This window comes from Sinocyclocheilus rhinocerous, unplaced genomic scaffold, assembly GCF_001515625.1.
Source record: "Sinocyclocheilus rhinocerous isolate Xijiao unplaced genomic scaffold, SAMN03320098_v1.1 scaffold3186, whole genome shotgun sequence".
Classification (NCBI taxonomy): domain Eukaryota; kingdom Metazoa; phylum Chordata; class Actinopteri; order Cypriniformes; family Cyprinidae; genus Sinocyclocheilus; species Sinocyclocheilus rhinocerous.
In genome coordinates this window covers 594,044-611,867 of record NW_015642065.1, presented here as the reverse complement: position 1 = coordinate 611,867, position 17,824 = coordinate 594,044, and the positions used below count along the sequence as shown (strand labels likewise).

Below are 17,824 nucleotides of genomic sequence, written 5' to 3'. Positions count from 1 at the left end.
GGTTGAAAATATGGTGCCTTTAATAATAATAATATTAATAATAATATCACCTTATAACCATTATTCTTTCATGTTGGTGGGTACTGTTTTATTATTATTATTATTTTAAAAATGATGAAAAAATGGGTTGAAAATATGGTGACTTTAATAATATTAATAATAATATCACCTTATATCCATTATTCTTTCATGTTGGTGGGTACTGTTTTATTATTATTATTATTTTAAAAATGATGAAAAAATGGGTTGAAAATATGGTGACTTTAATAATAATAATATTAATAATAATATCACCTTATAACCATTATTCTTTCATGTTGGTGGGTACTGTTTTATTATTATTATTATTTTAAAAATGATGAAAAAATGGGTTGAAAATATGGTGACGTTAATAATAATAATATTAATAATAATATCACCTTATAACCATTATTCTTTCATGTTGGTGGGTACTGTTTTATTATTATTATTATTTTAAAAATGATGAAAAAATGGGTTGAAAATATGGTGACGTTAATAATAATAATATTAATAATAATATCACCTTATAACCATTATTCTTTCATGTTGGAGGGTACTGTTTTATAATTATTTATTATTATTATTTTAAAAATGATGAAAAAATGGGTTGAAAATATGGTGACTTTAATAATAATAATATTAATAATAATATCACCTTATAACCATTATTCTTTCATGTTGGTGGGTACTGTTTTATTATTATTATTATTTTAAAAATGATGAAAAAATGGGTTGAAAATATGGTGACGTTAATTGGTGAAAAAATAGGTTGAAAATATGGTGACTTTAATAATAATAATAATAATGTCACATTCTAAAGTCTTTTTTTTTTTTCATGTTGCATATACTGTTTTATTATTATATTATTATTATTAATAATAATAACAACATACAACATGAAAAAAATAATGTTTGAGAATACAGTGACTTTATTATTATATTAATAATAATAATATTAATAATAATAATAATAATATAAAACTACCTTCGACAGAATGAAAAAAATAATTGTTTGAGAATAAAGTGATTTAATAAAAATACCTCATCTTATTCTCAAACCATCCAATGTTGGAAGTATTGTTTTTTTTATTATTATTATTATTATTTGTCGTCAAATACTTAGTAAACACGTCATGCTGTATATACTCACAGAGATTTAACCTAGCAACTAATCAACAATTTCTTTTTTACAAGTTAATTTAGAGTTGTGAGTTGTTTTGTTTATAAGTTGTTTTACATTGTAATTATTCCACCTTTTCTACCAGTTTTACATATTCAGTCAATTATCCAAATGTTCTCCTGAGGTCCCGCCTCTCTCGTCACCTTGGATAAAACCGTGAGTAAGCTTTTACAGATAAAGTTACAAAAGCATACTAAAGAAACCCATTCTGAATAATCTGTCTGTGTGTGAAGACTCTTCAGTACCTCTCTGATTCTGGCCTGTGTCTCCTCTCAGCACTGCTTTAATCACAGCGGTCAGGGACCACACACAGGAGTCCAGTTCACTGCTGGCCGCTGATTTCTGAAACACTTCAGCACATGTGTGTCTCCACGTCCAGCTGCTGCCTCCCTATAATCAACCATCACTGCACTTAGTCAAGAGAGAAAAATCAGGAAAGAAAAACAGAGAAAACATCGAAACCTTACAATACTCAGATGGACTACTAGATGATCTGTATGTCTACACACCTGTAAAATGTATAATAGTCCATGTTGGAGTTAATGTACAGTGCAGTACCAATACTCACAGTTATGCGAATGTCATTGATGATATAGACTGATATACACTTCGCAGATAAATGAGACACCAGTTGGTCTTGACAGCTGAGGAGGGTAACCTGCATCAAATATGAACTGTCTTAAGGCTTCATGTATAATCACAAATATGCCCAAGACACAATTTGACATAAGAAGAAATTATGTATATATATATATATATATATATTCTCAACTTATAATTTTTGCATTAATACAATTAAAAAAGTTTCAGTGTGGATTTTTAAAAATTATTTTTAATTTTATAAAATAAAAATATTTTTACAAATATATTTAAAAAATAAAATTATATTTTAATTTCTTCAATGTGTTGGGAGTCCCTGCGTATGCGCAATGTGAACGTGTACATGTGATTGGAGACGACATAAATAAATTTAAAAAAAAATTATATATATATATATACACACACATTTTAATGGAAATATAAATATTTTTTTAAATAATTTCAATCAGCTTTAATTAAAAGCAGTATAATAAATAGCACTTTATAATTTAATATACATAAAATACAATATATATTTTGGACATTAATTTTGCTTCTGTATATGGATATATTTAGAATTAAAAATAATACTGAGATCACGAGAATTTTGTGGAAGAAATGTGCTTAATTGTGACAAAAATAATATCACAATGAAAAAAAAAATTATTAAGCAAAATAAAATGTAATTTTGATTTAGCACACCAGTTTTGCCATCAGATTCATTTCTCCAAACAGCCTCCTCGTCACATCTTCATAGAATATTGTGGCATCTTGTGGCAAACTCTGTGCCGTCAGTCTGCTAATGATGCTCTCAGTAAGAGTGAGACACAAGCACATGACGTCTGTGTGTGTGACTGTTTGACTAACACATGATGAGATTCTGCCGGCCAGCTCTTCACTGCTCAGACTGGGAGCAGATCCTGCACACAACAGCCCGAAAATGCCTTGGAAATCCAATCCTGAGGCATCCATGATGAGACACTGTGAAAATAAAGGGCCAAAAGAATGATAATCAGTAAGTTACGTTTGAAGCACATGTTTAGATGAAAAGACATGTCAATATGGGACTGTGATTTGTTCAGTTCATGTAAGTTATAGTCGGACGCAGCCAGTGAATGATTCCACCTCATCTCTTCAACCACATGCTCTGCCCTTCATTCAGACGATCCAACAGCAGCAAACCTGAATATGGACAATGATCGACAGGCAGAGAGTGTTTCTGATTGGCTAAAAAAGGGCAGGCCACTTCCCGACTCTCTTTTCTAGGCTGTTGCGGTGACAGGGGTGTACAAAGAAATGATATACACTGCCGTTCAAAAGTTTGGGATCAGTAAGCTTTGTAATGTTTTTTAAAGAAGTCTCTTCTGCTCATCATGGCTACATTTATTTGATCAGAAATACAGTAATATTGTGAAATATTATTGCAATTTCAAATAATGGTTTTCTATTTTAATATACTTTTTAAAAATAATTTATTTCTGTGATCAAAGCTGAATTTTCATCAGCATCATTACTGCAGTCTTCAGTGTCACATGATCCTTCAGTAACAATATACACTACCGTTCAAATGTTTTGTCAGTAATAAAGACTTATATTGTTAGAAAAGATTAAATGCTGTTCTTTTTAACTTTATTCATCAAATAAGCAGCAACTGTTTCCAATATTGATAATTTTTTGTCAAATAAATGCAGCCTTGATGAACGTAAGAGACTTTTTTTTTTTTTAAACATTAAAAATCTTCCTGATCCCAAACTTTTGACCAGCAGTGTACCCGTTATTCACAATTTTGACTTTGTAATTCTCTAAAACGTGCCAAATTCAGTCGGACTTAAACGTATACCATGAAATCTGTCCTGAAGGTGGTGAAACTTGTTATTATGGCTATATTTAAAATGTTTTAATAAAAACACGAACGCATTAAGTCATAATACAACCCTTTGTACTTATGTTTAAATTAAAATTGTAAGGAAAAGTATGATTCATTTGGTAATTAATTTAATAATTACACAAGGGGGTATTCAGTTATACTATTTAGTTATATAACGTATACACAAACACACAATTAAGGACATTTTGTGTCCATTCGCTGACAGCATCTATGATGCATTTCCAATTTTCTCAATATCCTTTCTAATTTTCCCGAAAAGCCACTGCATCAGTCTCTGCAATTCATCTCGACAAGTTCATAAATAGAAAAATAACCTCATATTTAGAGGGCCGCAGAGTTTGAAACGTGGCGGTTTTTACGTTTGAATCCAACGACGCACGTGAACTGTAGAAAGACGCTGCGTACAATCATAATTCGTATTGTAACGAAGAGCTTTTTGGACTTCTCATTCATAATCCAAGGGAATATTTCTTCACCTCTGACACAAAATCCACTCCGCTACGAGCCTCCATAAACCACATGGAGTGCTGTTTGCCGTTACACAGCCACAATTGTCGCAAAACTCTATTATTTTGCAGCGGTGTGATGTATGGGTGACGTACTTGACAGCTCGAATCCGATTGGCTGTTGCGGTTTGAAGCCTTGGAGACATGATGTTCATGGCTACCTGACTGTATTTGCACTCTGTATGTATATTATATATTTTTTATTTCACTGTCTCCCGAGTCTTTATTATGCTAATTAATCAGATAATGTTAATTTTACCCTCTAGCCGCAGGTTTAGAGAGTTTGAGTAACTTTAAAAGCAGTGTTGTTTTGAAAATGGTAAATAACCGCTGGCTAAATGCTAACTATGCTAATGCAGTAAGAGTACATGTCTATCACAGAGTTTGCCCAATTCTCCTTCAGTTTAATGGTCGTCTTCAGAATTATCGTTTCAAATACTTGGACGGTATCAATGTAAATTATGCCAGTCTCTAAAAAGAGCCGCTTTAGTGTTTGTTTTAGGGTGATTTTAGCTGCCACAGCTGCTTTAGCACACCAGCTAACAGATTCATTGTTCTCAGTGCAGCAGCAGCAGCAGCAAACATGATTATTTACCTTTTGTTGAACCTATTCGAGGAGGTGAAATGGTTACACCGCCGTTGATGGTGTATATCACGTATGTTTGGGTTGTTATAGGTAAATGTAGGTGTGCAAATGCTCGCTGCAGCTGGTTTTTTTAGACAATAACATAGTGAACTGAAAAGGGTGGCAGTTAATATTTACTCCTAAACAGAGAGATGATTAATGTAACGTGACAGATGAGTGTGTAAATAAGACGCCATCATATAGGTGTGGCTAAATGCATCATTTATACATATAAATGCATCTGCTATGTAAATGATGAATATTATATATAAACGAATCATGTGTATACTTACCTATGCTGATATTTCTGTATTGCTCTGCTTCTCTAGAATGAAGATCTGAAGTGGATGTGAATATGGATGCAGAGCGCAAAGACTGTTTCAAATCTACAAGACATTAATGAACGGTAATTTTGGCTCATAGCTGAGCTTTGTAAGGATCTGTAGACCATGGCCTGTTTTTAAATGTAATTTCTATCTTATTGTGTTATATTGTGTTGTCTAAGCTTTTTCATGAATGGTTTGATGATTTTGGCTTGATGCAATGCAACTAACATTATCAGTGCTTTTCATGCAAGAATACTGTTATTATCTCACAGGTGATGTGTGCAGTTATTTTCTTTCATACTGTTTTTCGCAATCAAAGATAATTAATGTTTAGCCTATATATTTCTATCATGTTGTCCTATTAAAAATATTTTGACAGATCTGCATCAAAGACATTTTGAAATATAGTGTATATATTTATAGTAATAACTCTCACAAATGTATTGCTTGTATGATATTAAGAACTTTGACACTCTTGTAACACAAAGAGTAATTTGTAGTTGTAGTGTTTGTTTGTTTTTTGTATTAGGATTTTACCAGATGTATTTTTTTTAAGATAGATTTTGAAATTACTGTTTATTTTAATGCTGTGTCCAGTAGCCTAGTTAACAATATAATTGCTATGTAGCCTGCACATTTATTTATTTATTTAAAGATTTTACAATGCATCTGTATTACAGCATTCAAATTAACAGTAATTCTGAAATCTTATATAATATTTTATATTTTAGTTTTTCTTTTTTCCTCTTTATTTTTAATGAAGCATTGTGTACATAGCAAATTAATGAGGTATAGATATTAGAAACTAGGCTGATTCCCCTAAAATGTGTAAACACCGTGAACTCTGCATTTTCATAACTTTCATTGCTTTGTTTGTTTGAGAGATCAGACCGACATATTAATGTCAGGCTCAACCAATAAAGTGAGTTTGAGGCGGGACTGCCTGTTTATGTGATCGATGTGGGATGGTGTTTGGGGAAAATTTGTTCTTGCAATTCCTTTAAACGTGCTATGCATAATTAATTAATCGTGCTTTGATTCAAAATGGTGAGCTTGTCTATCAGTGTCCTTCGTAATGTCGCGCGTGTGTGCTTGTCTGCAGGGACACAGGAGCGTCTGAGCCCCGTACTGCGAGATGTGACAGGATGCTGAACCATCACTGCAGAAGGAACCCAGAGTTACAGGAGGAGCTGCAGATCCAGGCGGCGGTGGCGGCCGGCGATGTCTACACCGTCCGCAAGATGCTGGAGCAGGGCTACTCGCCCAAGATCAGAGACGCCAACGGCTGGACGCTGCTGCACTTCTCTGCGGCGAAGGGGAAGGAGCGCTGCGTGCGCGTGTTCCTCGAACACGGAGGTAAAGGGTTTGGTTTTTATGATGGGAGCGAGATGTGCAGATCTGATTTAAAGCATCAGTTGGTAAGAAAATCTAAAATGACCAGCCTAGTTTAACATTTATTAAAAACTGTGGTTGGTTTGCTCCGCTTGACTCTTAAAAGAATAAGTTCACCTAAAAAACTGTCATCATTTGCTCCCCCTGAGTCATTCGGGCTCTTTATTATTGTCCTTATTATGCGAAACGCATAATAGGCAAAATGTACAAGCTTCTCTTTTCCACACAACAAAAGCAGATGGAAATTTAAACTGCCAAGGTCCAAAAGGGACAAACAAGAATCATGAAAATTTGTGTTTTGGGTTCCTTTTTGTGTGTATTAATCACAATTTAATTGTAAATATGATCCCTCTCATGTAAATTTGATTTCAATTACTTTTCTCAATGATAACCAGTTTACAATGGTGATATTTTACTCTCTTGCACTCTATTTAGGTTCCCTATCTTGTCATCTTTTATAGCTTGAAACACTAAACTAGTATTGTGCTTTTTTGATAGACTGCTGTTCTGAAATGTTCACGTCTCGGTGTAGTAATGCATGCTAGACGATAGGGGACGCTATAAAACAGGGCTATTTTTGTCGAAACATCTGCAGATAGAATGATCCACAATCAAGTGTTTAACTTTGCAGCTGCGAAGCCATCTGTACTGATTGAGATGCATCAATTTACAAAGACTGTAATCAGAATAATCAATGCCATGATATAGTGCTTTGATTAAAATATAGTAACATTATGCAAATTATGTAAATGTCTGCATACTCTACACAAGCTAATTATACACATCAAAGCTCTTTATATATGTTATGTTTGCCCAGTGCATACATTTGGCATATATGGCCAACTTAACATAATGTTAGGGCTGTCGTGATTTATCAGGGTTATCATGATCATTGAAAGTCTATAAATATCCTAAATATAACTTAATAATATAACTTTAAAATTGTGATTTTTTTTTTCTTTGTATTTTTTTCTTTTTTTTTCAAAAGTCATTGAAGTTACTGTAGTCAATATAAATGTTTCAAGTTATGTGCACACATAATGTAACATATTTCATTCTATAAATTTCTCTTTACAAGGGCAAATTCTGTAAAAAGGTTTCCGTATTTATTAGTCACAAATTACTGGAAATCAATTGGATAAATCATGGAAATTCTTTCGTTAAAAGCTGTTGGAACGCAGATTTATGACATTTTAGCTAGCTAATTGTTCATACAAATAATTGTAATCAGCAGTTTAGTTATATAAAGTATCTTAAGTCCATTTTCCATTCATTTTTTTTTGCTAATCCAACCCTCATAGTATAATAATGCATTATTAACTTTTTATTATTTTGAAGTTATTGATTTTGTTAATATTTTTATTAATATATTTTAATTCATATGAAAAATATATATTATTTGTATTATGCATTTGTAATGCATTTATTAATTTGTTAAATTTTATATGCCATTTTAAGACTTTAACATTTGGAGTACATTCTAAAATGTCAGAGCTCTCATGTTACTGCAACAAAAAGAAGGACAAATAAATGCACATTTCATGGCACTTTTATATTTGCTTATGTAATAATTATAGCAGGCCTAATAAATATAAATATATAATTTTTACAAGCATTTTTTTTCTTGCTTGATATTCTTGGTTGTCAAGTCACCTTTATTTCTACAGCGCTTCATACAATACAGATTGTTTCAAAGCAGCTTCTCAGTAATGAACAGGAAAATAACAGACTCAATCATGCAAAGTTTTTCAGTTTGATTAGGTTTTCGGTTGAATGAGTTCAGTTTTGTCATGTGTTTATCTCTCCAGCGGATCCCACCGTGAAGGATTTCATCGGAGGCTTCACAGCTCTGCATTACGCCGCCATGCACGGCCGCGCCCGCATCGCCCGCCTCATGCTGGAGTCCGAGTACCGCAGCGACATCATCAACGCCAAAAGCAACGACGGCTGGACCCCGCTGCACGTGGCGGCCCACTACGGCCGCGACTCCTTCGTGCGTCTCCTCTTAGAGTTCAAAGCCGAGGTGGACCCGCTCAGCGACAAAGGCACGACGCCGCTCCAGCTGGCCATTATCCGCGAGCGCTCCAGCTGCGTGCGCATCCTGCTCGACCACAGCGCCAACATAGACATTCAGAACGGCTTCTTGCTGCGTTACGCCGTCATTAAGGGCAACCACTCGTACTGCCGCATGTTCCTGCAGCGGGGAGCGGACACTAACCTGGGCCGGCTGGAGGACGGACAGACGCCGCTGCACCTGTCGGCCCTCAGAGACGATGTGCTGTGCGCGCAGATGCTGTACACGTACGGAGCCGATACCAACACGAGGAACTACGAGGGCCAGACGCCCGTGGCTGTTTCCGTCAGCATGTCTGGCATCAGTCGGCCCTGTCTGGACTTTCTGCAGGAGGTCACAAGTAGGTTCACCCTCTCTTTAATAAAATTGACCCTTATGACTGGTTTTGTGGTCTAGGGTCACATATGTAGTCCGGCATCATTGTTCCTTGAATTTTTTATTTTTTTGATTAGATGGTAATTTGGGACACAGATTAGGGAGGGTCTCAGTATTTTATATGACAGATTTGAGGTCAGTCTCTGATCGTTTAGCACCACCAACAGACCAAATTTTCATGTACATTTTAGCATGTAACTTTTGAACCAGTTGACCCTGAAACAAACTTGAAACTCTGTTTTTAATGTGACTAGATTTGTGCGCTGTTTTGAATCTTATTTTCAAATTCAGACAGAATTTATATTAAAAAATGTACCATTTTTGGAGTTTTCAAGTAAAATTAATTTTTAAACCAAAGGTAAAGATCTAAAACGTCAGAGATAATTACAAAATAAACTTTCATAACATGATATTAGATACCCAGTCTTAATTTCACATTATAATCAAAGTTTAATTTTTGTTACTTTGTTTCTTTCGTCAGTTTTCTTAATAGTTTTTATTACCTTTTGTAGAGAACACCTTTCTGCTAGAATTATTTATTTTATTTTTATCTATTTTTATTAAGAAAAAGCTTCATTCAGCTCAACTAAACTATTAGCTTCTAACTTTTAAAGTCAAATTTGAAGCTGTAAAACTTCAGTATTTATCATATCATATTCAGTATATATTGTATAATCATTCTTATTATTAATAATATTATCATTTAACTTTAAATATTTTCATTTCTAACAACAATGAATTAGCTTGCCGTAGCACATTCTAAGACACTCATTCCAGTTAATATTACAGCTATACGTTAGAAGAGCGCTCCACTCAAGTCGAACATGAAGCATTAAAACTCCAAGGGTTAATAGCAGGAGTATCCTCAAAGGAGCTCATATTCCCTCTTTTCTCCAGAAAAATGTCACATCTCACGGAGAGCAGCGTCTGATTCTGTCAATCTGTAAGTTGAGCAATGGCCGAGTCAACGGCATTATGATCTCTCTCCCCCACACAGAACAATCGGCCGTCTGAGAAAAGCCAGCAGTGTTACCTGAAGCACTAATGAGCAAGTACGCAACAATGGCCACATTCCTGCGCTTCGCTTCAACTTTGTTTTTTTTTTTTTTTTCATTCTTTTACAAACTTTTTATTTGAAAAAAACATTCTATGAAACATTTAATTTTTTAATGACAATAATGAATGAACTATATACATTCATATATAGAATTATTATTATTATTAATATTATCATTTAATTTGAAATATGTTTTTCTAACAGTAATGAATTAGCTTGCCGTAATTTAATATATTTGTCACCTGTCGCAGACATTTACTCGCTGTCAGCTCATTCAGAGCGATCTCATTTCACCTTGATTATTTATTAAAAAAGCACTTCGGCGGCTGTATTTACATCGAGGACTCAGACTTTGAGAGCATGACTTCATGTCTTGAAGGGAGTGACAGTGCGCTGCGTGAGAATATGCACTGATTTCATTTCTGTTTCTCTGCCGTCACCTATCGTTGAGAGCTTTTGCTAAGGCATGGAGACTGACAGAAGACAGGGGCTGCAGATGGCCGTCTCCAGCCCTTTGTAGTGGTTTTTCCAGCTGGCTTCATTTGTGTGCACACAGCCTGTGCCATATTGTGTTGGGACGGGAAAACTGGCCCATTAAAACTGATAACCCTGTGCACCGGTTCCTGGAACTCATTCCTGATATCTTTTATGACGACAAATGGACAAAAAAGGTTTTTGTGTGTGTGTGTGTGTGTGCGTGCGTGCTTTTTTTCCTTCCCTGATGTCCACTTATGAAGTTTTTTTGTGCCAGAAACAGTCATTTTTCATGGCCATTTTTTCTCTCTCTAACCATTTGAATTAAATGTCTGTTTTTTGTTGCTGTACCTATAAGATGTCTATGCAAATTTAGTTTTATCTGCTCCTTTCTTAAATAACAGGCACTTTGTGACAGATTTCTACATTATTATATTTTTAATTTATTTAATCAAATTTTTGATTGCACCGTTTTTTTTATATATCCCACTTATAATGTTGCTTAAATTTTTATATTTTTTGTCAGAAGCAGTGATTTTTTTTCATGCTCCTTCCTTAAGTAACATCCTATTTGTGACAGATTGCTACATTTATTATTGCATATGCATACTTATATATTGCACAAAAGTATTTTCTGTGCTTTTTTTCCCTCCCTAATGTCTTCTTATGATGATGGTAAAGTTATTTTTCTCTCTTTCTGACCCTTTTCAAACCCAGATCAGAACAGTACAAAGAATCATATAATAAAACATGCAAAATACAATACAATAATATAAGCATATGCATACTTATATATTGCACAAAAGTATTTTCTGTGCTTTTTTTCCCTCCCTAATGTCTTCTTATGATGTTGGTAAAGTAATTTTTCTCTCTTTCTGACCCTTTTCAAACCCAAATCAGAACAGTACAAAGAATCATATAATAAAACATGCAAAATACAATACAATAATATCAAATAAATTGATAATCAAGCAGATTTAAAAAGATAAGTCTGTTTTGACCTCTTAAAACAAGCCAACGTTGGGGAATTTCTCATTTCTGTTCAGATGTGGAGCTAAAACTCGACCACCCGTAGTTTTTAATTTATATCTACTTAATTTAATTCATAAAAGACCGCCTGTCCTTCTTACATTATAAATCAGCTTTAAACTATTATTTTGAATTCCTAAAACATCATGAACCAAGTTTAACATATTATTAACCTGACAAAGTCAAAGCATTTGGAGCTTGAACAGTGTTCATTTCATGCCATAAGTTTCATTTAGTATGACTTATGTGATGATGCCATTCACTTTTTGCATCTCATATTTAATGTTGTATTATGAGTTAATTTTCTGTCTGTCTGATGAGTTTGGTGCTTCTGCACGCACTGTATTTAGTTCATTTATTCAGTGTATTTGATGAAAGTAGTACAAATAAAGTTTTTATTGAATGTTTCTCTATTATATGTGACCCTGGAGCACAAAACCGGCCTTAAGTCGCTGGGGTATATTTGTAGCAATAGCCAAAAATACATTGTATGGGTCAAAATTATCGAGTTTTCTTTTATGACAAAAATCATTAGGATATTAAGTAAAGATCATGTTCCATGAAGATATTTTGTAAATTTCCTACTGCAAATATATTAAAACTTAATTTTTGATTACAAATATTGCCCTATCCTAACAAACCATACATCAATGGAAAGCGTATTTATTCAGCCCTTCAGATGATGTATAAATCTCAATTTCGAAAAATTGACCCTTATGACTGGTTTTGTGGTCCAGGGTCACATATTATATCGGTAGCCACCAATCTTTTGTGTTTTTTCTCTGTTTTTAGATGAAAATAGTTGAGTAAATGCTTGCACAGGTGGTCACACAGGAATGCAGTCATATTTGATTGACTCTAGACGTAGCTGGTGTTTAACCTGACACTCGTTGTGTTTCAGGGCAGCCCAGGACTTTGCAGGATCTGTGCAGGATAAAGATCCGGCAGTGCATCGGCCTGCAGAGCCTGAAGTTTCTGGAAGAGCTGCCCATTGCCAAGGTCATGAAGGACTACCTGAAACACAAGTTCGACAACGTTTGACAGAAGCCGACCTACTCGTTTCTGTAGGTTCCCTTAAGACTCTATGCAAACTCGAAACCTCTGGGAGCAGGTGCAGCGTTTTGTACAAGCGGAGTGAAATGCTTCTTTACGGAGGAACGACTGTGGATCGAGAAGCACTGTAATAGCCACGTTGATTCGTTCACTGAAAGTGTCGTGGAGAAATTCCTGACCCATGAGAGAAGAAAAATGCAGACGTTTGATTTGTACCAAATATCTTTTTTTGTTCTTAAATCAGCACGGCCTTTGTAAGTATTTGACTTTTTTTATCGGCTACATTCTCAGACAAGGAAAAGATAAAAACCTTTTAAGCTATCCAGAGAAATTGGCAAATATGCAGGTCACCCTCATAAAAATATGCATGTGCTATTGTTATTTTTGCTGTGGAGAAATCATTTCCAACCACAGTCCAATAAGTTATTAACCCTCTGTTGAGAATCCGATTCGTTTGTATTGAAAAGCGTACCGAAAACCCCACAGGCTCTCGATTCTTCTCTGTAAACTTTTTTTTTCTTTCTCATTTAATTTCATTTTTAACAAATATTTTTTTTATTTACAAGCTGTCAATATCAGAGGTGCTTGGCCTTAGTTTCCATTAAAAGGTAAAGAAAAAGTCCTAGTTGCGAGAGGTCTACAAAGGTGAACATGTATTACATGCATAAATCGTTAACAAACTTTCTGTAAATATTTGTGTCATATGTACAGCAGATATTTTTTAGACTATTTAAGCCACAAGCTTGTGTTTTTGGGGGTTTTGTTGAGTGGTTCTGTGTTTTTCATGTGACCTGTCAAGGGCTTTGATGTGGGAACGTCCGGATCTGTGATTAAATGGAAAATTAGTGATGCTTAATTGTAATTGGCCATCAGTTTCTTGTTATTATGCACATGAAAAATCTCTTAAATTTTTGCAATCAGTAACTTAATATGTTTATTAATGATTTGAAATGCACTTAATTTTTACAAAATATAAGCATTAGTCAAAGGTCTGCGTAGCACTCAGTTTATTCAGTGCATTTGGCACTTCATCAAGCAAGCGTTCAGTTTGTTTCATATGTTTTTCAGTCAGATCGCAGCTTTATTTTTGATCTTTCCCCCTAAAATCTCAGTCAGCGGGAGAGACTCTCGCTCGCTGCTACTCTAGACTATTTTCTCCAGACCGGTTCGAACACTAGCTGCCTTTCCTTCAGTCCGTGACGCAGTACAGCTACAGCATTTCACCACATCATGAACACACTTCAAGTGCATTAAAGTGACCTGCCACAACATTTAAATTATTTCTGTTTTTAGTTAAGTTTAGGGCGTTTGTTGGGACTGAAAGCATCTCTGGGTGACTGCTTGCTACCGTAATGTATTCAGAAGCAGGTGTGGAGGACTGATTTGAGAGCCAGGGAATGTTATATGGGTTTTGTCTTCCACAGCTTCAACTACTGAATGTATATAATCTGCTGTTTCTCATGTACATGTGTGTGAATAAATGGATCTCATAATGTCCCCGTTTGTTATTTTTCGAAGCCTTATTGCTGTGTTTGAAGCAGTAATTGTGCCGTGTTCATCGATTTGCAGCCATTTTTCTAGAGTTTGATGACTTTCTAATAAAATGTCTGCGAAAAATGCCGATTTCACTGAATTTATTGTTCATTTGGTAATCATATTGTCTTCTAGGATATGCGGTCATTGAAATCTTTATTTTTAACTCCAGTACAATCAGCCCTAAAAGTTCATTTTACAGGAATCTTCCAGGTAAGACTCAACTTCAAATCAAAATATACCCTATTTATCCATTTTAAATGTTTGTAATCGTTAACAGTATGTAGTGACTTGTTTCTTTTTCAGCTGACGTCACAAATCCTTCTTACTACTTTGGCGTCTTCATCTGCCTGCCTCTATTTGGTATGTAATGCCACTTTTAATGAACCAAAAAAACTCCTGTTCTACTTTTTTTTTTCTTTTGTATATCCTGTTTTACTCACACATACATCAGATCACAAAAGTAAATGAGTTGCAAATGGCATTTCACTTTATCTTCAAGCTTTTTGTGCAATACTGTAAATAACCAAAGAGTTAACGTATATGTATTTTAATATATTTTCTTTGTTAGTGCAAAAACAAACACCACCCGCATTAGCAGTTCATCCATATTGAAATGTAGTTCCACCATCCAATTTATATGAAATTCATTTAAAATAATCTTGTGTTCAAATCCTTTAACATAGATTTAACTTCTCATTTCTGCTCTTAAAATTACTTTCATTTTTCTTTTGTTTATTTTATTTTTATTTATGCTTTTGCAAGCTGAGAAACAGGTTGAAATTATTTTCTGTTTTAATCAACAGTTATTACTTTATTATAATATAGCGTATTTATGTTTATATTTACATTTATTCATGATGCATGAATTCATTCATTCATCATTTAGCATTTGCTATTGATAAATCAGTCACCGTTTTGATGATAAGATAATATAGCATGTTTTGATTGGGTTTCCCACAGTTATGAAATTTGATAAAATTGTGTTTTCCAAGCCTGGTAACATCCTGGAAATTAATACAAAGTCCTGTACATTTCTGTAGTGAACATAAATGTTTTAAAGGTGACATATCATGAAAATCTGACTTTTCGAGGTTTTAAGTGCTATAATCAGGTACCAACCAAGGAAACGTGAAAAAGATGAACCCAGTAACTTTGTTTTGGTAAGACTTTTTCTGCAAGCGTCTGAGAAAACGAGCGCGTCTGATTTCGCTCCCTTGGTCGCATGATTTCAGCGCGATAAACATGATAATCAGAAGGGGGGCGGGGAGCAGCAGCTCATTTGCATTTAAAGAGCCAGGCCTGAAAAACAGCGTGTTTCTGCTTCCACTCAAAATAGACATTTTCAAAATTTTATAATAAATGATCTGTGGGGTATTTTGAGCTGAAACTTCACAGACACATTCTGGGGACACCAGAGACTTATATTACATATTGTAAAAAGGGGCATAATATGTCTCCTTTAAGTGATGCTTAAAACCTTCTCCAGCAATCACAAAGGAAACTGCATTGATGGTAAAGTGTGGGAAGCCTGCTTTGATGCATGGAATCACGTTTTCCCGTGATCTCAGGCTCATATCTCACTGTTTTGCCTCCCAAACCAAAGCTCTGGCGATGCTTGAGAGGAAAGCTCATCCGTACCGCGTAGAAATCACAATGCCTGGCAGCGTATCACAGCTTATTCCAGAGATCTGAATGTATTGTTTACTCGTGAACGGCTGATGTTTTGTTGGAAAGTGATCTCTCTCTCTCTCTCTCTCTCTCTCTTTCCCAGGAATGTCATTCTTAAATAAAAAGGTTTCTGCTTTCCTGCTTCTCTTTAGCCGAGCCCGTGCCAAAACTCAGCAGTGACCTAAGGACACCGTGATATATTTGCGCATTCCTAACACAAAAACATGGGCCGCTATCATTTATCGAATCACAGGTAACATTACACGATAAAACAATGGCATCTCTCTGTAGGCCGTGTTTCCTTGCAGACATGCAGAACAATGCAGCTATTGTTGGTGGTCCTGCCGGATGGATGTATCCTCGGCCGCGCTGGAAACAGCTCTTCCTTGAGCCCGGGCCACGGCTTTAGGGAAACTCCCTGTCTGTGGGCATATATCTGTGCGGAAGAGGACAGATCCATTTGAATGTGTGGGCCGTCTGGAACTGACTGGCGGTAGCAGACAGGAGGCCACACAAGGAAATATGCAAAGCACACTCAACAGTGCTTTATGTGTCTTGGATGGAGGTTATCGCTAAGTGTGTAGGAAGAGGCGATAACTGTAAAGGTCATTAGACTTTTTTCTGATGTGTCAGTCTATAAAAGAGCGCTAATGTCGGCTTTGATTGTTTCAACAAATACATTTCTTCTTTAGAAGTGATGTTGACTATTGGTAAGCATCACTATTATATTGCTCATATTTAGGTTTAGTGATCTTAACACCGATAAGCATGAAACTTTATGTGTGTAACTCGTCCAAGCATCACAGAAAATGTAAAGATATAAGTGTCTTATTATTATCTACTGCAAAAAAGAAATAAAAATACTGTACAATCAAATGATTAAAATTCCATGTTCTATTTCCTTCCTGTTTCCGTCTTTTGAACATTTGCGAGCAGGCTGGGTGATGTATTCGCATTTCTTTTTGCGTTTAAAAATCACAGATTCAATGTTCGGTAAGTTCATCATCATCAATAAGCTGCTGATGATGATTATTTTTATATTAAGCATTTTGTCTGAATACTCTTTATGAACTGTGAAACCAGCCTACTTGAAAACAGTAAAAAGTTTTACAAAAGGCTGACAAGTGTCAGTTGTATTTAGAAATGACAAAAAATAAATCAAAATCATGTTTGGTGCAATTCCATTAACACAGATTAACAATATTTGCAAAAGTGATATATATATATATATATTAAAATTTTTATTTTTTATTATTATTATTCAAATGTCTCTCTTTCTCTATAGCTGTAGAGTTTACTCAACATTTCTCCCAGTGTCTCTTGCTGTCCCACACACTTTTTTTTATCAGCATTGGTATGTGCCACACACCGCTGGGTCACGAACAAGCATATGTATACACTTCTATAGATGTATAGGCTATATTTAAAATGTGATTTTTTTTTCTTATTAATATTTCTCCCATTCTTGTAGCTATTACACACACATCTATATTTTATAATAATTTTACAATAATTCTGAAATTCAACCCAAAATGTAAACATTTGTTTTAATTTAATTATGAATAAATACACTTTAATAAGTACGCTTTTTCTCCACTCGCCTGTTCCGGTACCGTTTTTTATCAGGTCTTCATTTAGCTGGTGAAAGCCCAGACTGGGGCTCATGCGGGACGTAGCAGTGCAGAACGGAGTGAAAGGCCAGTAGAGTGTCCTTCCCTCCCTCTGGACCGCGGGAATAAAAGCCCGCGACCGTAGAGTTCGAGACCCGCCCGCGGCGTACACTGTCGGCCTTTGTGCTCTCGCACCAGTGTAATGTAAAGCCCCTCATTTTAAGAGCAGCGTACAGGTGCATCGGGGGAATGAGACTATAGAAGGTCGACTCTCATTAACGAGAGAGAGAGAGCCATGGGACAACAGATGTGTGACTTAATAACAGCCGTCTTATGCTATGGAGGACACGAATCGATTGTAATGAGATTAAAAGCAAAACATTACAGTCACACTGGACTGAATGTGTTTCTCATGACCTTTTCGATCTGAA

General features: G+C 35.1%; 2 protein-coding genes across 4 annotated transcripts in view; one reads left to right on the top strand and one right to left on the bottom strand.

Moving 5' to 3' along the window:
- The window catches only part of LOC107755634 (protein Lines homolog 1-like), a gene marked incomplete at its 3' end in the record, with an annotated part of 5,570 nt that extends 1,354 nt beyond the window's left edge, over window positions 1-4,216 (bottom strand). Inside the window, exons 1-4 of the mRNA XM_016572523.1 lie at window positions 4,145-4,216; window positions 2,483-2,761; window positions 1,770-1,859; window positions 1,447-1,591 (exon numbers count right to left, since the gene is read on the bottom strand). Coding sequence (XP_016428009.1) covers window positions 1,447-1,591; window positions 1,770-1,859; window positions 2,483-2,761; window positions 4,145-4,189 — 559 coding nt within the window. The remainder of the gene's footprint in view (window positions 1-1,446; window positions 1,592-1,769; window positions 1,860-2,482; window positions 2,762-4,144) is intronic.
- Window positions 4,217-4,279: 63 nt separating this feature from the next.
- Window positions 4,280-13,326, top strand: LOC107755647 (ankyrin repeat and SOCS box protein 7-like). Of its 3 annotated transcripts, none has more exons than XM_016572537.1 (5): window positions 4,280-4,354; window positions 5,129-5,205; window positions 6,228-6,481; window positions 8,326-8,931; window positions 12,428-13,326. In XM_016572537.1, exons 2-5 carry the CDS (start codon window positions 5,159-5,161, stop codon window positions 12,565-12,567), a joined length of 1,047 nt encoding a protein of 348 aa, XP_016428023.1. In that variant the 5' UTR covers window positions 4,280-4,354; window positions 5,129-5,158; the 3' UTR covers window positions 12,568-13,326. The 3 variants fall into 3 exon arrangements, with proteins under 3 accessions (XP_016428023.1, XP_016428025.1, XP_016428024.1); XM_016572539.1 differs by lacking the exon at window positions 12,428-13,326 and adding an exon at window positions 9,964-10,034; XM_016572538.1 differs by having other exon boundaries at window positions 4,284-4,358.
- Window positions 13,327-17,824: the final 4,498 nt, after the last annotated feature.